The 21,158-nt window shown below is 38.5% G+C and overlaps 2 protein-coding genes across 2 annotated transcripts; both read right to left on the bottom strand.

Annotated features, from left to right (window-relative positions):
- Positions 1-16,673: 16,673 nt before the first annotated feature.
- On the bottom strand, positions 16,674-18,500 carry LOC125583982. The gene is made up of 3 exons (XM_048751656.1): positions 17,924-18,500; positions 17,708-17,839; positions 16,674-17,204 (listed from the first exon to the last, which is right to left on the bottom strand). Exons 1-3 carry the CDS (start codon positions 18,485-18,487, stop codon positions 16,674-16,676), a joined length of 1,227 nt encoding a protein of 408 aa, XP_048607613.1. The 5' UTR covers positions 18,488-18,500.
- A 19-nt stretch (positions 18,501-18,519) lies between these two features.
- Positions 18,520-19,875, bottom strand: LOC125583094. Its single transcript, XM_048749655.1, has 3 exons — positions 19,755-19,875; positions 18,671-19,656; positions 18,520-18,555 (listed from the first exon to the last, which is right to left on the bottom strand). The coding sequence occupies exons 1-3, from the start codon at positions 19,873-19,875 to the stop codon at positions 18,520-18,522; spliced, it is 1,143 nt and encodes a 380-aa protein (XP_048605612.1).
- Between the last annotated feature and the right edge of the window lie 1,283 nt (positions 19,876-21,158).

The following is a 21,158-nucleotide window of genomic DNA, read 5'->3' as shown; positions in this document are numbered from 1 at the left end:
ATGGAATTCCGACGGATATTTAAGTATCCATCGGAATTTCCTCAGAATATTTTCATTTAACCGGGCAAATATTTCGCGAAAATTGAAATTGGAATTCCGAGGAAATTCCGACGGAAACTATCCGTCGGACCCTTGGTTTTATAACCACGACCCGCTTCTTCTTCTCCATTTCTCTCTTCTTCCTCTCCGCCTCCTCTCCCTCCTCTCCGGCGATCTCCCCCTTCTCTCCGACGATATCCCCGGCGATCTCTCCCTTCTCTTACACCAATCATGTAAGGACCCTATCCCACTCTCTTAGGTTCTATTTGTTAGGTTTTTGTGTAGATTTGATAGATTTTTGTTAGGGTGATTGGTTAGGATTGTGATTTGGTTGTATAATAGGTTTAGAATTGTGATTTGATTGAATAATTTGTTTTGTTGAATTGATTTAAAAATTTTTTATAAATTTTTTTATTTTTTTTGTATTTATAAAATCGAATTTTGTATAAATTTGATTTTTTGTATTTTACAAAACGATTTTTGTATATAAATTCGATTTTTTAGATTTTACAAAATATTTTTAATATCTATAAAACTTTTTTGTGATTAAAAACTATTATTTGGGATTTAAAAAAAAAATATATATATATATATATATATAATATAAATTTCTATATTTATTAAACATTTTTAATATTATTAAAAATATTTTTTGTAATTATTAAACTATTTTTTATTTATTAAAACTATTTTTTGTTTATTAGAACTATTTTTATATATTTATTAAACATTTTTAATATCTATAAAACTTTTTTTGTGATTAAAAATTATTATTTGGGATTTAAATATATATATATATATATATATTTATATTATATAAATTTCTATATTTATTAAACATTTTTAATATTATTAAAACTATTTTTTGTAATTATTAAACTATTTTTTATTTATTAAAACTATTTTTTGTTTATTAGAACTATTTTTATATATTTATTAAACATTTTTAATATCTATAAAACTTTTTTTGTGATTAAAAACTATTATTTGGGATTTTAAAAAAAAAAAATTAATAATTTCTATATTTCTATATTTATTAAATATTTTTTTTAATTTACAGGTCTCATGATGATCAGACCCGGCCTCGACAGCGTCGTGGTCGTGGTGGTACGGGGAGCCAGTCTCGGGATTCCAGCCATTTTCAGGATTCTATTTCGCCCCACAGCTCCTACCATACATCTCCCTCTGCTGCACCCGCTCATGCTCCTCTCGCTCCCGCTGCTGCACCCGCTCCTGCTCCTCCGGGTCCTCCGGGAGTGATTAGTGTTGCGGAGATGGTTCGACAGCCCGGTCGTGACCATCTTCCCTATCTCACTCCGTATCCACATGGACGGAGTCAAACATGGTAATTAAACATATTTTTTTTTCATTAAAATTTAATTCATTATTAACCGTTTGTTCTTTTTATTAGGTTCAACCGATCCAGGAACGGGATCAGTGCATGGATCAACCGTATGATGTACTCGGCCCTCGACAAGGGACATCCGACTTTCACTGACTTCCCTACCGACAAGCAGCATATGTGGTTTCGTCAGTTTGCGGTAAGTATTCTAATTTTTTACTTATATTTTTAATCTTTAATATAAATTTTCTACTAATTGTGTTTTCTTTCAGCAAGAATTCAACTGGAATTTCGATGAGACGCTCTTTATCTATCACCACTTCGTCCATAAGGTTATGGACAACTATGGGAAGCAGATCCACGAGTGGAAGAAGAAGTGAGAAATCAACAAGGTTTGTTTTTAATTTATTAAACAATTTTTTAATTTATTAAACTATTTTTTAATTTATTAAACTATTTTCTTTATTTTTTTATTAAAAGGTCCCAAAGTCGATAAACAACACGGTCTGGACGGAGTTGTGTGCGCATTGGGATAAGGAAGAGACGAAAGAAACTTCTTCCACTAACTCCACCAACCGCAGGAGCGACCGTAAAGGGAAGGGCGTCTTCAAGCATAACTTGGGTGCTCAATCTATTGCCTCTCTGGGAGATCGCATGGTAAGTTCAATCGCTTTTTCTTCAATTATTTAAGTTTTGAAATTTTATTTTTTGTGCATTCTTCTAATTTCTAATGTTTCTTTAATTTATGTTTTTTTCAAGGCGGAAGAAAATGATGGCGAGCCGGTTGATGATCTCGCCCTAATGAAGAGGGCGTATACCAACAAGAAGACCGGCCAGATTGATGACGGTCTTGTGAGGGAAGTGGTCATCCTGGTCCAAACTCAGGTGCAAGACGAAGTGTCTCAGCTTTAAACCGAGGATGACGCTTCGACGGCTTCAACCAACTTGTCCCGGTTTCGAATCAACGAAATCGTTGAATCCGTAAGTTCTTTTTTTTAAAGTTCAATTCATTTATTTATTGATTTAAATTTGGCTATTTTCTATTTCAGTCGGTTCCAAAGAAGAAGGGACGTTTGGTCGGTTTGGGTCGTCGCACCCGGTCGGTTGGTCGGTTTGGGTCGTCGCACCCGGTCGGTTCCTCCTTCTTCTGCACCACCGCCTTTTGTTGATCCAGAAGTACTTACGGCTCAGTTGAAGGACAAGGATGATCGCATATCTTTGTTGGAGACTCAGATGGCGGCTCAACAGGCGGGCTATGAGTCACAGAGGAGGTTGAACCAGCAAATGATGGAGATGATGCAGAGGATGTACCCGAACGAGGTGTTCCCGGACATGCCAGACCCGTAGTTTTTTTTTTTTCAAAAACTCGAAATGTTTTATTTTTATTTGTACAACTTTGAATATTAACTAATATGATTTCAATTTTTATTTTAATTTTATATTTTCGAATTTAAATTTCAAAAATTTTATTTTTTAAAAAAAAATATTTTTTTTTAAATTCCGAAGAAATGAACCCTCGGAATATACCGAGGGACATGTTCCTCGGAATATACCGAGGGACTCTTTCCTCGGAATATACCGAGGGACTTGTTCCTCGGAATTTTCCGAGGGTTCAAATTCCGAGGAAATGAACCCTCGGAATATACCGAGGGACATGTTCCTCGGAATATACCGAGGGACTCATTCCTCGGAATATACCGAGGGACTTGTTCCTCAGAATTTTCCGAGGGTTCATTTCCTCGGAAATTCCCGATGAAAATTCTGAGGAACATTTCGTCGGAACTTCCGAGGATTGGACCATCGGAAAGTCCATCGAAATATCCCGAGGAAGTTCTCCCTCGGTATATTCCGAGGAGCTTTCCGACGAACTGGTGGTCCTCGGAGTTTCCTTGGAAATTTGTTTCCTCGGAATTCCGTCGGAAAATTCCGAGGGATTTCCGAGGAAAAATGAATTTCCGAGGAGTTATTTCCGAGGACTTGTTTCGTCGGTATGTCGTCGGAATAATGTTATTCCGACGACATACCGACGAATTTTTCCCTCAGTATGTCGCTGTTTTCTTGTAGTGTCTTTTTTTTCTTTTAATTTCCGTGTCGACCAGAAAACGAAGAAGTTTACATGATTGTATCTTTGTTCTAACGATTTTAGAGAACAAATTTAGGAGTGTATGATATTAGAAAGTGCGCTTTTGAGCAAATAGATTCTCCTCTCTTAACTGTCTACTAGATCTTAATCCGCATTTTGAAAGCGTTTCAAAGTGCGGAATATTTTATAATTAAATATTTCATTACCAACGTTACAAATGTTTTATTAATTTGTATGAATTCTTTTCTGTTTAAAACAATGCTCTTATATCCAACCTAGATCAGTAGACGAACCGGTAAATCCGATGATACGATATGCAATTCGGTTTGGATTTTAATAAATATTCATTATTTAAAAAATCTATAAAACTCACAGAAAAATCTGCTAGGACTTGAGGTTAACAAGCGGAACAGATGGATGACTGATATGTAACCCAATTTTTTAAAAAATTGTTATTTTAAAATTTAAGTTAATTTAATGTTTGCATTAGATATTTAAATACTATTTAATTTTAATTTTTTTTATTATATGTCATAACTCCAACTTGTTACAAAAAAATTGTTTAAATTATTATTTTGTATTTATGTAAAATTAAAAAAAAATAGCGAAAATAGGTTTAAAAACTTTACTATTTTTAACATATTTTTGTATTTTTAAATTGATATATATAATCATATACTACAATTAATTGAACTATTGATCAATGGTTCACCCGCTGTCAACCCAATAACCCAAAGACCAAAATAGTTAGTCTAATGTCCGGATCGGGTCTTAAAACATTGATTTTAACATATTTTTACTCTTTATATTTTCTTATAATATACAAAAATTATATACTAATTCTTTATATATTGATCCTATCTCAAAAGCTAATATTATTTATTGGTTGATCATATCTTTACTTTGTTTGATCTTTTTAAATTAACTGTTTTTGCTTGTTCTATAAGTTTTGATATCCATTTGATAATACCTGTAAAACTTGTAGGTGAAGATTTACCCTTTCAGACTCCATTTGTCAGAGACAATGTACATAATGATGTGGGATTACTTCTTCCGAGAGAAAGAGAAGGATTCACAAAAGCGGCATGTTACAAAAAGCATCACAATTTAGCACCCTGAAACAAACATTAAAAGGTAACAATATTAAAATTCCACGATATCTAAAAATAACAATATTATGGTTTAAAGTTTCAAAGAATAGTATATGGAATTTGGTTAACCTTTTTGTTTGAAGAAATTATCTACAATGTTTCTCCAAATTTGTCATTGAATTCCTTCAATGTGTGAATGACCTTAACTTGAATGCACCAAGTTGTTCCGAAGCTTAATTTCAGAAAGATATGACAATACTCTTTTTAGAAGACATTCTGTATGAGATATTGTTCTGATTCTCGTGTCATAAGGTTGAAATGGTTGTATATATAGCGAATGGGTAAGTGGTTTTGAAAGGGATCTCACGGATAGAAAATAGGAGATGAGAATTGAGAATATTTGGTTAGTTCAGAATATTACTTGGAATATACCACTTTAATGATCATAATATATTATGTATCTACATTGTTACAAACTATGTGCTTCAAATAACAAATATAGTTAGTTAGTTGTTCAAATAGAAATATTGTTGCTAGATATTAACTTCGTGTTTGTGCAGCTACTGTTTAAATTTGGTATGGAAAATTAAAACTAGTAAAAGCAAAAGACATGCATTTTATTCCATAAATGGTGTTTTGAAATTGGGTTTATGTAGATAGGTTAACGATATTGTTAGTGTGGATTTTATCATATTTTTATAATTTGAAAATATATTAATACATATATCCTATAGCACTTAAATATAATATACACTTAAACACACCATAACATGATATTTTGTTGTAAAATAAAAAAAACGTAAGTGTAGTTTCGTTCAACAATGTCAACTATCAAAAAACTAAATGATGTTTCTATAGGTTTCCTTTCGTGTGAGTTTCCATAAATCACTTTGGAGCTTCGTTATATAGTGTTAAGGATTAGGTTAGTGTAGGGGTATATGACTTACCAACATGTAAAATATCATCCACCGCCTACATGTGTCTTTTTTTTTTTTTTTTTTTGCTAAATTGTAAATATCATTTCAAAAATGAAAGGTTTTACAAGATGTGATTAACAAACAGAAAACCTATAGACTTGTTTCCAGGGTAAAAAAGAGAAAAAACATGGAAACAAAAGCAATCAATACTTAAACCGTTTTGCGTGAGCGAACAAGAGTAATGATACAAACTTGAGAAGTCCGAGTGAGAAGACGGCCGAGACAGGATTAAAAGGAGAGGACCGAAGACTAGGGGACGAGAAAGCGCAACACTCACTAGAAGCTGATTCAGCCGCTTGCCTGAACAATTTATCATTTCTCAAGAGCAAATACAATCCCGCTGAAGGACTGCCCTCAAGGTCCGAGCTGGGACATGGTCTAAGCCAAGATCCGACGAAAGACAGGACAACACTAACCACATGAGCTTAATAGCGCTCAACTTACTCAACCGCGCTCGTCGTCTAAGCCGGTGAAGAGAAAGGGGCAGCATCACCACTCCCGAGCCTTACTACCTCTTCTAGGAGAAAATTGAAAACCCGAAACACCAAGAAAACAAAGAGCCTCCACCTCCACTACCAAAATCAGCTGAACCTACAAATCAAACCAGACCAACAAGCAACGCCAAATCTGACACAAAGGAGGGACGAGGAGCTAATTAAAGCTACACTCAATGGCAAGCACCTAAGCTTGACCCATGGAGAGACGAACAAGCCGTCTCTAAACCTGAGTCTGAAGTCCCGAGACCACAAGCTCGTGGTGAAGCAAATCCCAAGTGACCCTTGACAGATAAGACCAATTTTCTCAGCGACATTTAGATCCTAACCGTTAGGGTTTTACGGTGGCCGTGAGGGGCAGCGCAAGATCCGGCGAGGAGAGGCTGCGAAGATACCGGACAGTCGCTAGAAAGACCAGCACCTGAGCTCTCTCGGCACGGCGAGTCTTCCAACTGAAGCGGCGGAGAGCACCAACCAAGACCAGAAGCAGGGCGCCGATTCACTGACCTGACCCATGACGGGGAAGGAGACGGACTTATGGGAGCGACGGTGGCCCTCTCACAATGCCGAGAGGTGAGTTGAAGACGACGGCGGCGGCTCGAGACAAAGGAATTGAGAGAGAGATATGATAGGGCGCGTGGGTGGCACGCCCGTTTTTTTGTAAGAAGGTGTCGATCATTAAGACACTTTAGTTGCTGATAAAGTAAAGCGGAGTAGTAAGTGCAACATTATATTTCCTCTCTTAGCATGCCTTATGTATTAGAATGAGTGATGAAATAAGAGGAATGGCGATGTGATGTGATGTTGTATTTCGATAATACATGTGTTTCAAATTTAGGTGGGTAGTTAAATGATAACTGGAACGTGATATTAAGCGTGTATATTATTTAGTTAGCATTAATTTAGTTGGTATTTTTTCTTTGACGATTTTACCCTTAACGAAGAATTTTTTTTATTACTTTTTGCCCTAATGGCACAAGAAGTAATATCCCAAATAATACCAAAGAGAAATCCATAAAATAGATTCTATTTTAATACTATTGATATATATATATACTAGGTGTTAGCTCAAGGTTCAGGCAAAGATTTTAACTTTTAAGTTTCAAGTATTTGAATTGACATTTGTTTTTTAAGACAAAGATTATATAATTTTATAAACTATTACTTTCATGAGATCTTTACTTTTATAAGATGTAAAAATATTGAGTCGGAGTCAATTCGGTTGACTAAATTACATAATGCCATAGTTGTGTATTTTCTTAATGGCATATTGTTTTAATTTTATTTAGCCGACGTAATTAACTTAGTTTGTTTGATTTTCGTTAGTCGTCCACTATTGTGTATGTTCTTATGTGTTATTTGTTGGTTTGTTGTTCGTTAGACTTTGCAACAATTTACTTCATTTTCCATGGTTGTTATTGGATTATATGTTAGTTTAAAAAAAAATGAATTCATTTGTTTTTGTATTTATTTTAGTTTTCCGTAACTTATTTGACACAGTAACCTTATATTTCTTGCTTAAATTATGTAAAAAAGTTTTAATATGTTTATAGTAGTAGCATGTGTAGCATTTATTTCTGGGAAAATTAGAAGATTGAGCAACTTTTAAGTTTGAATTAGAAATTTGGGCAAGTCCATGTTTTAATTAGGTTGTTGGGCAACCTAGTAGGAGAGAGAAGAAAAAGTGGACAGTTTAACCTTTTTGCCCAACAATCTTGAGCTGAAATTCATGGGACCAGGCTGTCTTTTGCCCAGAAAAACTTGCCTCAGGAATACCGACACACGCGCGCCGGATGTGCGTGTAAGAGACGAATTAAATATTATATTATTTGAATTTCAGAAGGAAACATGGTATTGGGCTTCGTTTTTGGGCTATTTGACCCCAAAACTTGAAGGCCTTATATGTGATGATTTCTCGCGGGAAACAACGGCTCCAAGGTGGACGAATGGCCATTAATGACTGGTGACTTTGGAAAACATGTGTTTTACTTTAATTTATTAATTAAAAACATGGCAACTATTAATTATTTAATACAAAAACGTACGAACCCTATCTCTTTGCATGTCTCTTTGTTGAGGAGTAAAAAAGGCTACCGAACAAGGGAACTTGAGGCAGCGAATTTTACACACAGAGGCATGAGCTGCATCCGATATGGTGAGGGAGGAAAGGGTATGGCGGATGGTGGGTGTTCTGTATCTAGCATCGAAGGTAAATCATATATAAGCCGTACACCATTGCATTTATGACATTATAGTTATTGCTGAAATCATTTATTACAGATTTGAGGGTGTTCGGAATTCAGGTGTTTTTTGTGAGAAACTATATTTATTGCTTCTGATTAGCACATTGAATTTTTAAATAAATTTATGTTTTTTTTTCGTAGGTGTTCACGATTCATACATCGTTGTAATCTCTGGACGGTGGATTATGTACGACACTGGTGACTGGGATTTTAAACTTGATAGCGACCGTATGGGGAGGGCTGTCTATGCGAAGTTGATAACTTCTGTTGAAGACTTGAAGCGGGCCATTATTGAGTCATACGGTCTAGTTGGAATGTCTGTTGCCGTTGAGATGTCATATTGGCTTGGTGAACACGGATCTTGTGTTGTTGGTGAAAGAGAAGCTCCTGTTCAAATTTCCAAAGATAAGGATTTCGACTTGTTTACTTCGGCACGTAAGGTGGACAAGTACATCAACGTATTTGTCACATTCAAAGAGGAAATAGATGGGAAAATCCATTTTCTGAGGCCAATGGGAAATCTTTTGAAGTCCAAAGAAGTTGCCAGCAGCAACGAAATGCAAGTTGCGAGTACGTCTGCTAATGTGCACACCCGGAATGAAGTTAATGACGGTGAGACTGATTTGACCGAAGATGAAATAATTCTGATGGGAGTTGCGGAAATTGAAGCAGTTTATGCCTCAAATGGTTTTGGGATGCGTGAAGTGGATGGAACTGCATGTGAAGTTCAGAATAAAGTGGAGACGACTGAAGATGCTGCGTTAGGGGAAGGCGAAGATGCCGACGATGAGGATTATGATTACAATTTATGGCATGATTTTGTTGGACGAAATTGCGAATGGGACGATGATAAGGATGAGGATGGAGGGGTAGGTGGTGGTGGTCGAACGAACGTTGCATATGGAGGTGTACGTGGTGAGGTGGTGACTAAAACGAGGAGTGGACGAACTAATCCTTCTTCAAACAAAGGCAGTGGTTCATCTACAAACAAACAGCGTACCGCAAACCCACCATCAACTTTTGAAGATTACGTAGATGAGGGTAGAGATTACATAGGCTCATCTAGGATTTCGATGGAGAATATTGAAGAAGCAAGTAACAATTTAGGTGTCAAGTCAAGTGATCAAGTGGCCGACACTGAGAATCATTCAGATCCAAATCAAGAAGAGGACCCAAGTTTGGACAACAGCTCCCAAATGTTGGTTCTCCAGACTCCTCCAAAGCCGTTCAACATGCATACTCGGGAAGTTGACGACAGTGATGATTTCGTTGGGCAGGTCCCTCAATGTGTTTCGTCTAGACCGACACATGATACATCTGATGGAGAAGACGAGGATGACGACTTTGTCGAACCGGTACCTCAGTGTGTTTCGGGTGGTCAGACACATGAAACCCTGGTTGGAGAAGACGAGGATGACGACTTTATCGAACCGGTACCTCAGTCTCGAAGCCGTGAGGAAGACGCAAGAAGACGTCGTGAAAAGGATAAGGCTGATGACGAATCACTCATGAAATCCGTTAGAGCCGTTGAGCTATATGGATTTGAGGATGTAGAAGCTTCGTCTAACAACGAAGCAGTTAACGATTATACCGTCGATGATATTGACTTCACTCTAGCAGATGCTGATATGTACACTGGGAAGCTATTCAGTAGCAAGCAAGAATTCAAGATCAGTTTGCACATTTATGCCTTAAAGCAGGTGTTCAGGTTCAAGTTCCACAAACATGCGTTTAACTACGTCGCAGCGAAATGCATTGATAAAAACTGCAAATTTTATGTTATGGCTAAGCAATTGGGGGAATCTTCGACATATCAGGTGAGGAAGGCGCAACTGAAGCATGTCTGCACATCTGATGCTAAAGCGCAATATAAGAAACATGCGACGTCGAAAGTAATAGCTGCACTAATGAGATCGAAGTATGAAAGGCTCCAAGCTGGACCGCGCGCATCTGAATTACCCGAGATGCTCCGGAGTGAGTTCTTGTTTACGGCCACATATTGGAAATGTTGGAAAGCAAAAGAGTTAGCAACTGTGGCTGCACAAGGAACAGAAGAGAGCTCTTACAAGCTCCTGCCGAAATATTTTTTTGTTGTAAAGTATGCAAATCCTGGGTCCATTACTAATATCAAAACTGAAAAAGATGATAAGGGTCAGGCAAGGTTTAAGTACGCGTTCATGGCGCTGAAAGCTTGCATTGACGGGTGGAAGCATCTACGGAAGGTTATTGTGGTGGATGGTACTCATATGTTTGGGAAGTACAAAGGGTGTTTACTAACTGCAAGTGGGCAAGATGCCAATTTTCAGGTATTCCCTATAGCGTTTGCTGTTGTAGACAATGAAACAAACGAGTCTTGGAGTTGGTTTTTTGAGAAGCTGACAGAGATCGTAGAAGATGGCTCCGATTTATCTATTGTGTCTGATAGAGCAAATCAAATATGTGTTGCTAAAGATAAGTGGTATCCTCTTTCACACCATGGGTGCTGCCTCGTACACCTACAGAGAAACGTCGACGCAAAATTCAAGAAAAGGAATCAGAAGCAAATGGTTGGCAGGGCAGCCGAGGTATTCAAGGTATCCCACTTTAAGAGACTTTACGCGGAGATCAAACTTACAGATAAGCGCTGTTGGGATTATCTTGAGAAGATCGATCCTAGACATTGGACAAGGTCACACTTTGAGGGCGAGCGGTACAATCTAATGAGCTCGAATATAGCTGAGTCTCTCAACAAAGCACTAGTTCCTGCGCGCGATTCCCCGATAATGGCGCTATTTGAGTTCATCAGACGCATGATTAGTCGTTGGTTTGTGAGTAGACAGCGAAAGATATCGAAAATGAGTGGTGAGATCCCCCCGGCTGTTGACGAGTTGATGGAGAACAATCTAGAAGACGCAAGAGCGTACGCTGTGATGCCTCTGTCTGCTTTTGAATTTGAGGTAACTCTAAAAACAACCGGCTTCGGGAGTTCTGTTAATTTGGAAACTAGGTCTTGCACATGTCTTGAATTCCAGAAAGTTGGAATACCATGTCGACATGCCATTGCTGCGGCTATGTTTCGGGACTTGCAGCACTCAGAGTTCGTTGCAGACGCCTATCTAAAAAAGACATGGAATGAAACAACAAAGGGTGTTACACTTCCGGTTCCAGATCCGCAAGATCTTTTCATACCTTCGGAGGTTAGTGACCTTATCATGTTACCACCAAAGACGAAGAGACCACCAGGACGTCCACCGACCAAGCGTAAACGTTCTGCAGGAGAAATACCGGTACGACCTAATCTCATCTGACTGTAGTCATGGATATTTTCTGAATAAAGGCTGTTATGTTTTTTTCAGGAGGGGCCGAAGAAGAAGAAACTAAACACATGTAGTCGATGTCATATCTCAGGTCACAACAAAAAGTCTTGTAAAGAACCGCTACAATGATGGGTTATGGATGGAGGAGATTTTATGTATTGTTGACAAGGGAGTTATTGTTTAGGTGTTTCCTAATAACACATCTATAATGCTATTTTGCGAACTGATGAGATATGGATTACGCAGTTCTTCTTCTTGAATTTATTAGATATGTATGGATTTATTGTCATTCCTAAATATGGTGTTCATGTTTATGATTTGATGTAACTTGTTTATAACTTGAGGTGTACGATATCTGTGTAGCCAATCTAGCCGTTAGAAAGACATTTAAATACAATGTAGCCGTTGTATTGTGGTCCAATAATAATATAGCCGTTACAATCTCAATCTATTTAAGTATGACTGCTTGTGTCGTCTATATTTCAGATTTTTAGCGATTCTCTCTTTACTCTATTTTTATACTAAAGATGAGACTTGATTATAGCTATAGCCAGCCTTCCGAATCAGAGGACTATGGTGGGAATGACTCCAGCCACACAGAAGACCGTGAGGTTGAAGATCTTATTCGTCGGGACCAAGCTGAGCTAAATTACAATTATGCTGCGACGGTTCAGTACCCTCCGCAACCCGAGGTCGAATTTGGATTCCCGCAGACATGCTACTGTGGTGGTCGGCCTAAGCTAGCAACATCTCGCACTGTAAATGATCCAGGTAGAAGATACTACACGTGTGATTATGTTAATGATGGAGACTGTCATGTTCATAAATGGTGGGATGAGGCGGTTATGGAGGAGATGAGAGCCAGGGATACGCACACACTTCAATTGTCTGAAAAGGTAGATTATCTTACCTTTTGGAATGACTATGACCCACAACTTAACAAGTTTAAGGATCTCCAGAATGAGACTGAGCAGAAGCTGGTTAGGCTAGAGAAGATAGTGTCTGAGTTAGCTGAAAACAGAACAAGGTTAACCAATGGCTTCGAATACTTTGTTGGTGGAATGGTTATTATATTAGTTTTACTTGGGTTGGTGATCATATTCAAGTAACTCTTAATTTTGTAATGTAATTATGTAATTTTCGTACTCTTCTATCAAATTTGTACTCTTTATGTTAAGGTTAAGGGATTCTAAGGTTAATTTGTACTCTGTTATGTAATTTTATATTAAGGTTAATTTGTACTCTTCTATCAAATTTTAACTGTTTATCTCATAATGGATCTATCCATATCCAATTAAGAAGCAAACCCATTTGAATTAATGTAGTTTCATAATGTGTACAAAAGTCATCATTATACACCCTCGGTTAGGGTGTACGAAGTCATCATTATACCCCTCGGTTACGTAAGCTTCATTACGTAGTTTGAAATTAGGGCAACCTTCTGACACGGAAAAGACATCTTCTTTATACATATTTGTACTAATGAATGTATGAACTTAAGGTATTCTCATCTCTCTCTTCGTTGGTGTACGAACACGCGTACACTTATGGTTTTAACACGCCAATAAATTTAAGTGAACTCTGTCTACGAGAAGAAAGTTTCCTACTTCATTTCATATGGTCTAATCAGTCGGACATTTAATTCTACCGAGGAGTCGCAACGATTTAATTCGCATGGTTTAAACCGAGGAGTAGTAATGGAACGCCGCGTCTGTTACCAAAAAATTAATTAATTATTTTTGTAATATATATACTACTCTGTTGTCATTTAATATCTTTTTCATCTTTCTAAATACATTCTCTGTAAACCTCTTTCTCTGCAAAACTCTTTCATTCCAAAAATGGTGTCTGATATCAGCCAGGGCAAAATGACCGTCGCAAAATACAAACGATTCTTTTACAGTTTGCCTATAGTCGGCGAACGCACCGAGCAACAGTTGATCCTGTTGGCCAAGGCCGGTTTGAAGGAAGAGATCCGCGACGGTCTGGAAACTGAGGAGTTCGCCACACTCGAGGCCCTGTTCGAGGAGGCGGAGGAAGTCGAGGAGGGGTTAAAGGAAACACCTCCATCCAGCCCTCGCAAACGCCGCCGCACAAGCCCCGATCACCGCAGTAGCAAACGTGCTCGCAAGGCGGAGAGAAAAGGTGACCCGGAGGATGAGGGTTATGGATACCCCGGCGAAGAAGAGACGGGGTTAAAGGACGATGAAGAAGGTGACTACTGGGAGTGGATGCAGATGGACACGGACGTGGATGACGACGCTTCCGACTGGACCGACCACACATTGGGTTCTTGGCAGTTCAGGATGGACAACTACCCAGACAGCTCCGGCACCGACTCCAGCACCTCCGACTCCGACTAGGAACCTCCTCCTCTTTTAATATTATTAAATATTTTGAATTTTATTGTTTTTTGTAATTATGTTGATCTCTTTTTTTTTTTGAACTCTTTATTATATTATATAATAAAATTTATGATTTCTGTTTATTATTGCTGTCTTTTTATGCATGTTTAATATTAGTAAAATTAGGAATTGCTAATTATATGAATACTGACGGTATACGAATACTAACGGTATTCGAATACTGACGGTATTCGAATACTGACGGTATACGAATACTGACGGTATACGAATACTGACGGTATTCGAATACTGACGGTATACGAATAACGGTATTCGAATACTGACGGTATACGAATACTGACGGTATTCGAATACTGACGGTATTCGAATACTGACGGTATTCGAATACTGACGGTATTCGAATACTGACGGTATTCGAATACTGACGGTATTCGAATACTGACGGTATACGAATACTGACGGTATACGAATACTGACGGTATTCGAATACTTAAGGTCTACGTATACTGACGGTATTCGAATACTTAAGGTCTACGATATGGACGTCCAATTTGGAATGGTTTATGGTTCTATTTGGAAGGGTCTGTTTTGGAATGGTCTTTTTTTGTGTTTGGACAATTTGGTATACTAATACTTAAGCTATACGATAGAAAACAGATAACATCGAGGATAACATAAATAAAGTCCTAGAGGATGTGAGAAATGTTGTAGCATATCCAAAATAGCCTGCAGTTTTTACAAGAACCTTCAAAATCGACTGTGTAATCATGGCCATAAAGGCAGCTTGGTGACTTGATTACCTCATCATCCGGAAATTTGAAAGATGCACCATATCTGTTCATGTATGGCGCTCCAAATGATATCAATCGCCACTCTAGATCAGCTCCCAGTCCAACTATCGCATCCGAGCGAAGGTCATAGTGATTAGCTTCGAACTGCTGAAACAGTTTACTGGCTTCCTTGTCATTGCCAATACACACGTTGAAAATGCCGACTGCTAAAGTTGATAAATCATGATTTGGGACATTTGGTTGCAATATTCTAATACATTTCTCAGGACCTACGATCAGTGCTGCATAGAGCCCTTCATAGTAGATAGCGTTTGTGTTGCCAGCTGTTACGCACTTGATGAAAAACTCTCGAAACTGACCACCAGTGCAGATTTGACATGTTGCAAAGGTGACCATTGGCTGAACATTACACTTCCTTAAGACGGAGGGTTCGTGGACAAGTGCATAACCGCGTTTCCCAGCCCGCAAAATACCACCAAGATAGTAGAATGAATCCGCTCCCACCATCTCTATTATTTTACACAAAATTTCTTCTGGAAGATTGGGGATGTTTAGAGATGCCATACTATTGAGTTCTGTTGGAGATGTTTATCAGAAGCATTGAATATTTATATATATAATAAAGAAATAAACAAAGGAGTCTTATGAGTTACTAGGAAAGTTATTGTCCCCTCCCACATTTTGTACCTAACACACTCAGAGAAATAGTTATTGCAATCAATTTTTAAATTTTACACTAATACTTATTAAATGAAACAGTAAAAACATCAACTACTTCTGAAATTGTTTTCCTTTGAAACAAATAACTAACACACTATGGTGAGATCTTGCATGGATATTATACTCTAATAACCCTAAACCCTAAACCCTAAACCCTAAACCCTAAACACTAAACCCTAAACACTAAACCCTAAACCCTAAATATATAAGAAATACGATATAAAACCTTCAAAGATAAACTGATCTGTTTGAATTATAGTGTCTGGATGAATGAAAAGATACAATAACCGTTAACAATTCGGTTTAACAAACGCAATGAAGCAGGCAGTATATACGTCTTCAACCATCGTTTTGAACTTTTGCGTTTCCAATAAATTCTTCATAGGTATCCATCGCATATTTCTGACGGAATATGTCCACCTTTTTGTCATCGATCTGCCCCATATCCTCATAGGAGTATCCCGCTGCATGCATTTCCAGAAATTTGACCGCGCATGGTCCACAGTCGCCAGACCTTTCGTTGAAGTAAATATTGTCTGGATGCACCCATGAAAATGCTTGGTCTTCTTCAGGATGACTACTATCGGAAGGAGGCGAAAACGCAGCTAAGACATGAGGCAATGCGCGTAGAAGATAAGCCATGTGCTTGTTCACCTCATTATCGGACTCATTAAGGGGAATGTTGCAGTCCAAAATCTCCACTTGTCTGCATGTCAAGTTGATCACAAGACCAACCCAATGATCTTTTCCCCACATCATTGGGGCGTACACCCTGTCCACATCAACCAACAACACCTTCTTGTCATTCCGACGCGGCGTTTTTCCGGTGAAACTGAAACTGACAAGCCCTCCCCAGTTGAATCCCAATTTATCTGAGGCCTTCTCGAACTCTGCGAACTTTGATATCATGCCCGCAATACTGAAGTAGTCTACAAATCTGCACCTCCGACTCAGATAATTGCGTCCATGTCGCCTTACTAGCATACTAATTAGCACAGAAATGTGCTGAAAAATATGTACAAACCATTAGAAAAATATGTACAAACCACTTGAATAAAACGGATTAAGTTCTGATGAATGGAATACCTCGGTACTGACCCAATTTGTTGGCCGCGCCAACGATAGGAAGAACTTATTTGAGACATGGATCCCAATAACAATTTCGAATTCCCTGAAATTTGAGAACAAACCAAAAGTCAATATTAAACATTTGACAGTATATCCAAACAACTTACTGTGTCGGTTTCTCGCGGAGAATTGACTGAAACTCTTGAAACTGCGCTTTCTCCAAGTCTGCTAAGGGCGTATATTTGGGTTTCTTGCAGCTTTGGAAAAGCTTCTTCAATCTCTTGTCTGGGGTGTACACTCCTCCAATCTTTGTTGAACGTCTCGGAATACGCTTCGTCTGGAGGTCATCTTTTTTGGTTGAGCTTATTGGAATACATTTCCCTTTTAGCTCTGCTTTTTTTAATGACCTAGTCAGATATCGACTCAGCTTCGAATTCCCAACGTCTGGTGTGCGACATTCAGTCATCGGATCATCCTCTGGCGGTGTCTTGTAATCTTCAGAATTTGTCGGTGACGCTTTACCACCTTGTTCCTCCGGCGGAAGGACGTAAGATTCAGGATGAGACCAAACGGTAAGCATCCTACAAGTGTTCTCCTGTGGATCTTTATAGACATTGTCACTCCGTGTCCCCTTTTCAACCTCTTCTGCTAACAAATTTAGCCCTGATATTGGAGACTCATCTCCCCCCTCGCCCTGACAACGTTCAGATATAGCTCATTCAAATACTTCGATTCAGATGTAGTTTAACATTAAAATACCTAATCAACATAATCTGTACACCTGGCAAAATTATCTGAACACTTGACTAACTAATATGAATACCTCTGATCTCTCACCTGAAAACTATCAAACAGATCAGTATACCTGACTACTTAAGCTGAACACCTCTTAAATTAACCTGAATACCAGACCAAACAAATGAGTATTCCTGTAAACCTCATAAATTAACATGAATACCTGAACTATTAACCAGAATACCAGACCAAACAAATCAGTATTCCTGTACACCTCAAAAATTAACCTGAATACCTTAACTAAATAACCTGAATACCTGACCAAACAAATCAGCATTCCTGTACACCTCACTAACTAAAACGAACAACTGATAATCTACGCTGAATACCTGGCCAAACCAAGCTGAACAGCAAAACATAATATATCTAGAGCCTATAAATTCATTGTTATAATCTATTTACCTCCAACGGTTCCGGGAGAGTCGGTTTTGCTGGCTTTGATACAATTTCTGGTCCAATCGGCGTTGAAACATCGACTTCTGGAATGTTTGCCGACTTCGAGAAAGAGGGGCCTTCGCCCGCCATTGAATCTACCTACACGTTGAATTTTCCTCAAAAAAGTTAGACCGGGATTCAGGCATTGTTTATCATTAAAAATTGTAGGAGCAGTTTGATTACCTTTTCCCAGAAGCGAGCATTTGGCGTACGGCCATCACAATGATTATCATGCATTCTCATTGTCTCATCGTCGCTAAACCCATCGCCGTTGTTCTTCTTGTGTTTCTTACTATCAGACCAAAATATTTCAGCTTTATCATTACCATCACCACTGAACGGACGTCGCTTCTTTGGACCTTCCATGCCGGTAGGGTCAGCGTGACTGTTGTCTCTGTTTGTTTTACCGGCTGCTGTGTTTTGCGGAACTGTGAACGAGCCTCCCCTATCATGATGCAACCAGTCAAAAATCTCGTTCCGCAATTTACCCAACTGCATTTTCAGTTCAACTCGTATCCACTCTTTCAGCTCTTGCTCCTTATCTGATCCACGAAGAGGTCGAATAGGACGCTGAGGCGCCTGAGTCGAACTTCCAGGTTCATCACATGCTTTCCCAAACCGATTAGACGACTTTTGACACTTCTTTTTGACACCAACACCTTCAGCCTTTTCGGCTGGCTTCAGAGGTGGAAGGGATGAATCACCTCCTCTAAAGTCTGTTGCTTTGAACTCGTGCCCTTCCCGCATTCGACGAACTAAGTTATCTATTTGGGGATCAATTACTTCTTTCTTCCACTTTGGATCCCCACCTTCATCTGGGATTGAATACGTAACAATAACCTCAAACAAAGAACACAAACATTCATAAGTACACAAAGTTTGAGCGTCTTAACTTCTGTTTTGCAAATAAGATAGACAACAGCATTGTACCTCAGTTTGGGTTTCCACCAGAAGTATGTCTTCAAAATTCAGAAGTGCATTTGTTGAGTCGCATCCTTCTGGTTCTTGCAAGAAAGAAGTGGTTTTATTAGGTTCGGGAATTTTCTCAAGCAATGAGGGGATAGCTTTAAAAGCAAAAAGTTGCAGCGCCAGAGGGAACCCATAACACGCTGTTGACTGCTGTTTCAAACGAAGGCGCATGACCGAAAGGGATTTATCCATTTTAGAAGGATCAGAAGGTTGAGGTGGTCTCAATCTAGACAGAGTGCTGACGAATGCCTCTCTCCCCCATGGATATTGAAGAAATGATCTGGTGTCTTCCAGCATCTCGACGTAAGCAGGCGTCACACGAAGAAGTTTGTGACCACAAACCAGGAGCCCATCTACAAGCGCAATGAGAGCTAGTGGCAACCGCTTCCACTCAGGAAGACTAGGCTGTTCAAGCATACGAAGAACATCTGGTACAGTCACGTCTTCATCTTCAGTTTCAAACAACTCTTTCCACATACGTCCAGGTGTGGCATCGATAGATTCTGACCCGTTTCCAACTTTTTCCCTTTCAGGCTCGCATTTCAGCCCCGTGATGTCTCCGAACTCACGCAGAGAAAAGCGTAGTGGCTTGTCTGCAAACAAGAACCAGAGCTCATATAGGCGCATCGTAACCAGCTGACGGCTGAGGAGAGAATGTACAAGTTTCTCAGAGTTTGAGCAGCGCGATACAGGTAAGTGGAACAGAGCTCCAAACTGACTTCCTAGCAGACAATTCATTTCAGGGGAGCCTCTTAGCAACTTCACTAACGATCCAATGATACTCGCCTTTGAATAGATGTTCAGTCGAGGTTTGCCAGGATAGCAATTGCGTGCGAACAGTCTTTCTGGGAAAGTCGGCGTGGTGACAATAAATTCCGGCTCGGTGGATGCAGCTTCTTTTTGGTCGGTGGATGCAGGTTCCTCTAGTTCGGACTCCGTGCTAGATACTGAAATACAATGACCAAATCCAGACATTTACCCAACGCTTTATTTTTAAAAACTTTTTCCAAAGTATTTCACAGCGAAGCTTAGCGAAAGGAGATACCTGCATAACGAGACGCAGTTTTGCCTAGTCGGGGAATTTTCTTGGGATTTGCTTCTCTATCACTGGCGCATTGACTACGAGTCACCCTCCTCGAGGGCGTTACGCTGGAGGGGGATACCATGCCGATCTGGGTACAGTCGAGAGTGGTTCTTATGTGGGATTCTTCTTATGTTTGGTTCTCAATTGCAGCTGTTTAGAGGTGGTTCTGGTATATTTTGATATAAGGGATGTTTTGGTTTTTCTAATTTCCTTCTTTTTTATTCTTTTATTAGGTCTTTTTTTGATTTTTAAATAAAAAATCAAGAGGTGGCACGGTCGTAATACCAAGAACCACGCGCGCCCTCTGTCGACATTTCACAAGTCTGGAAAAGGCGATTCGCCCAATCTTCTAATTTAAACTCGAGGTCGTCCAACTCCCTAATATCAAACTTGCAATTTGCCCAATTTGCCAATTTTTTCTTTATTTTTCATGTTGTTGTAGTAACTGTCATTGTTACATTGGCATGTTTTTTGCTTTTGTATTCTTATAAATCGTCAAGTAATATGGTAGCATTGTTATTCTAACTTCTCATGAAGTGCTTTCTTGATGCGTTTTCTGCATTGTTTTGCTTTCAATTTGCTTAATTTCCATCTAAGAGTGTTCAAATATACTTTACCTATCTCGAACTCCCGTTTTTATAACACTATTATGCCGTATAGGTAAATGGATTTTTTCATACAAACTTTTTGCTGATATGTGGAGATATTGTAATCCTATATATATCTTATTTTTTTGTATGAAAGTCCTATATCTTTGTTGTTGTTTTAAAAATATTCTTATATGCCTCGAACATAATGAGGTTTCAAGTTGCTGCTTGAGAAATATATTGTTATTAGGTTCTTATATATGTGCAATAATTTAGGTTGGAACAAAACTTAGGTTCACTCCTACGGTGAACTTAGGGTGAACCTTTAAATTCACTCCACCATTTAGGATCAATCAAAGTGACAAATAGATTATTAATTAAAAAATATTAAATTAAATAAAAAATAGATACAAAAAATTAAAACGCTAATTTTAACGACGTTAACGCTTGCAGCGAAACCCTAAATCCTAAATCTTAAATTCTAAACCCTATACCATAAATTCTAATCTCAAATTCAAATCCCTAAACCCTAATCCTAGACCCTAAACCCAAATTATATACCTTAAACCCAAAAAATAGACTATAAACCTAAATCTTATACCCTAAAACCAAGTCTTAGACCCTAAACCCAAACTGTAAACATTAACCCACACCCTATAGCATCTAATTTTGGGGTTTGGGTTTAGGGTTTACCGTTTGGGTTTTAGGTCTAGGATTTGGGTTTAGGGTATAGGTTTTGGGTTTAGGATTTACGGTTTGGGTTTAGGATTTACCGTTT

The sequence above is a fragment of the Brassica napus genome, chromosome C3 (genome assembly GCF_020379485.1).
Source record: "Brassica napus cultivar Da-Ae chromosome C3, Da-Ae, whole genome shotgun sequence".
Lineage (NCBI taxonomy): Eukaryota > Viridiplantae > Streptophyta > Magnoliopsida > Brassicales > Brassicaceae > Brassica > Brassica napus.
This window is presented reverse-complemented; position numbering and strand designations above follow the sequence as displayed.

What these genes read in the sequence shown, in the direction of transcription:
- LOC125583982 (XM_048751656.1), bottom strand. Translation starts at nt 18,487, where the DNA reads ATGCGGGAAGGGCACGAGTTCAAAGCAACAGACTTTAGAGGAGGTGAT. An exon ending in ATGCTCGCTTCTGGGAAAAG is followed by an intron (nt 17,840 to 17,923) that starts GTAATCAAACTG and finishes TTCAACGTGTAG; the next exon opens with GTAGATTCAATGGCGGGCGA. An exon ending in CTCTCCCGGAACCGTTGGAG is followed by an intron (nt 17,205 to 17,707) that starts GTAAATAGATTA and finishes GAACGTTGTCAG; the next exon opens with GGCGAGGGGGGAGATGAGTC.
- LOC125583094 (XM_048749655.1), bottom strand. Translation starts at nt 19,875, where the DNA reads ATGGTATCCCCCTCCAGCGTAACGCCCTCGAGGAGGGTGACTCGTAGT. An exon ending in AACTGCGTCTCGTTATGCAG is followed by an intron (nt 19,657 to 19,754) that starts GTATCTCCTTTC and finishes ATTGTATTTCAG; the next exon opens with TATCTAGCACGGAGTCCGAA. An exon ending in TGGTGGAAACCCAAACTGAG is followed by an intron (nt 18,556 to 18,670) that starts GTACAATGCTGT and finishes ATTCAATCCCAG; the next exon opens with ATGAAGGTGGGGATCCAAAG.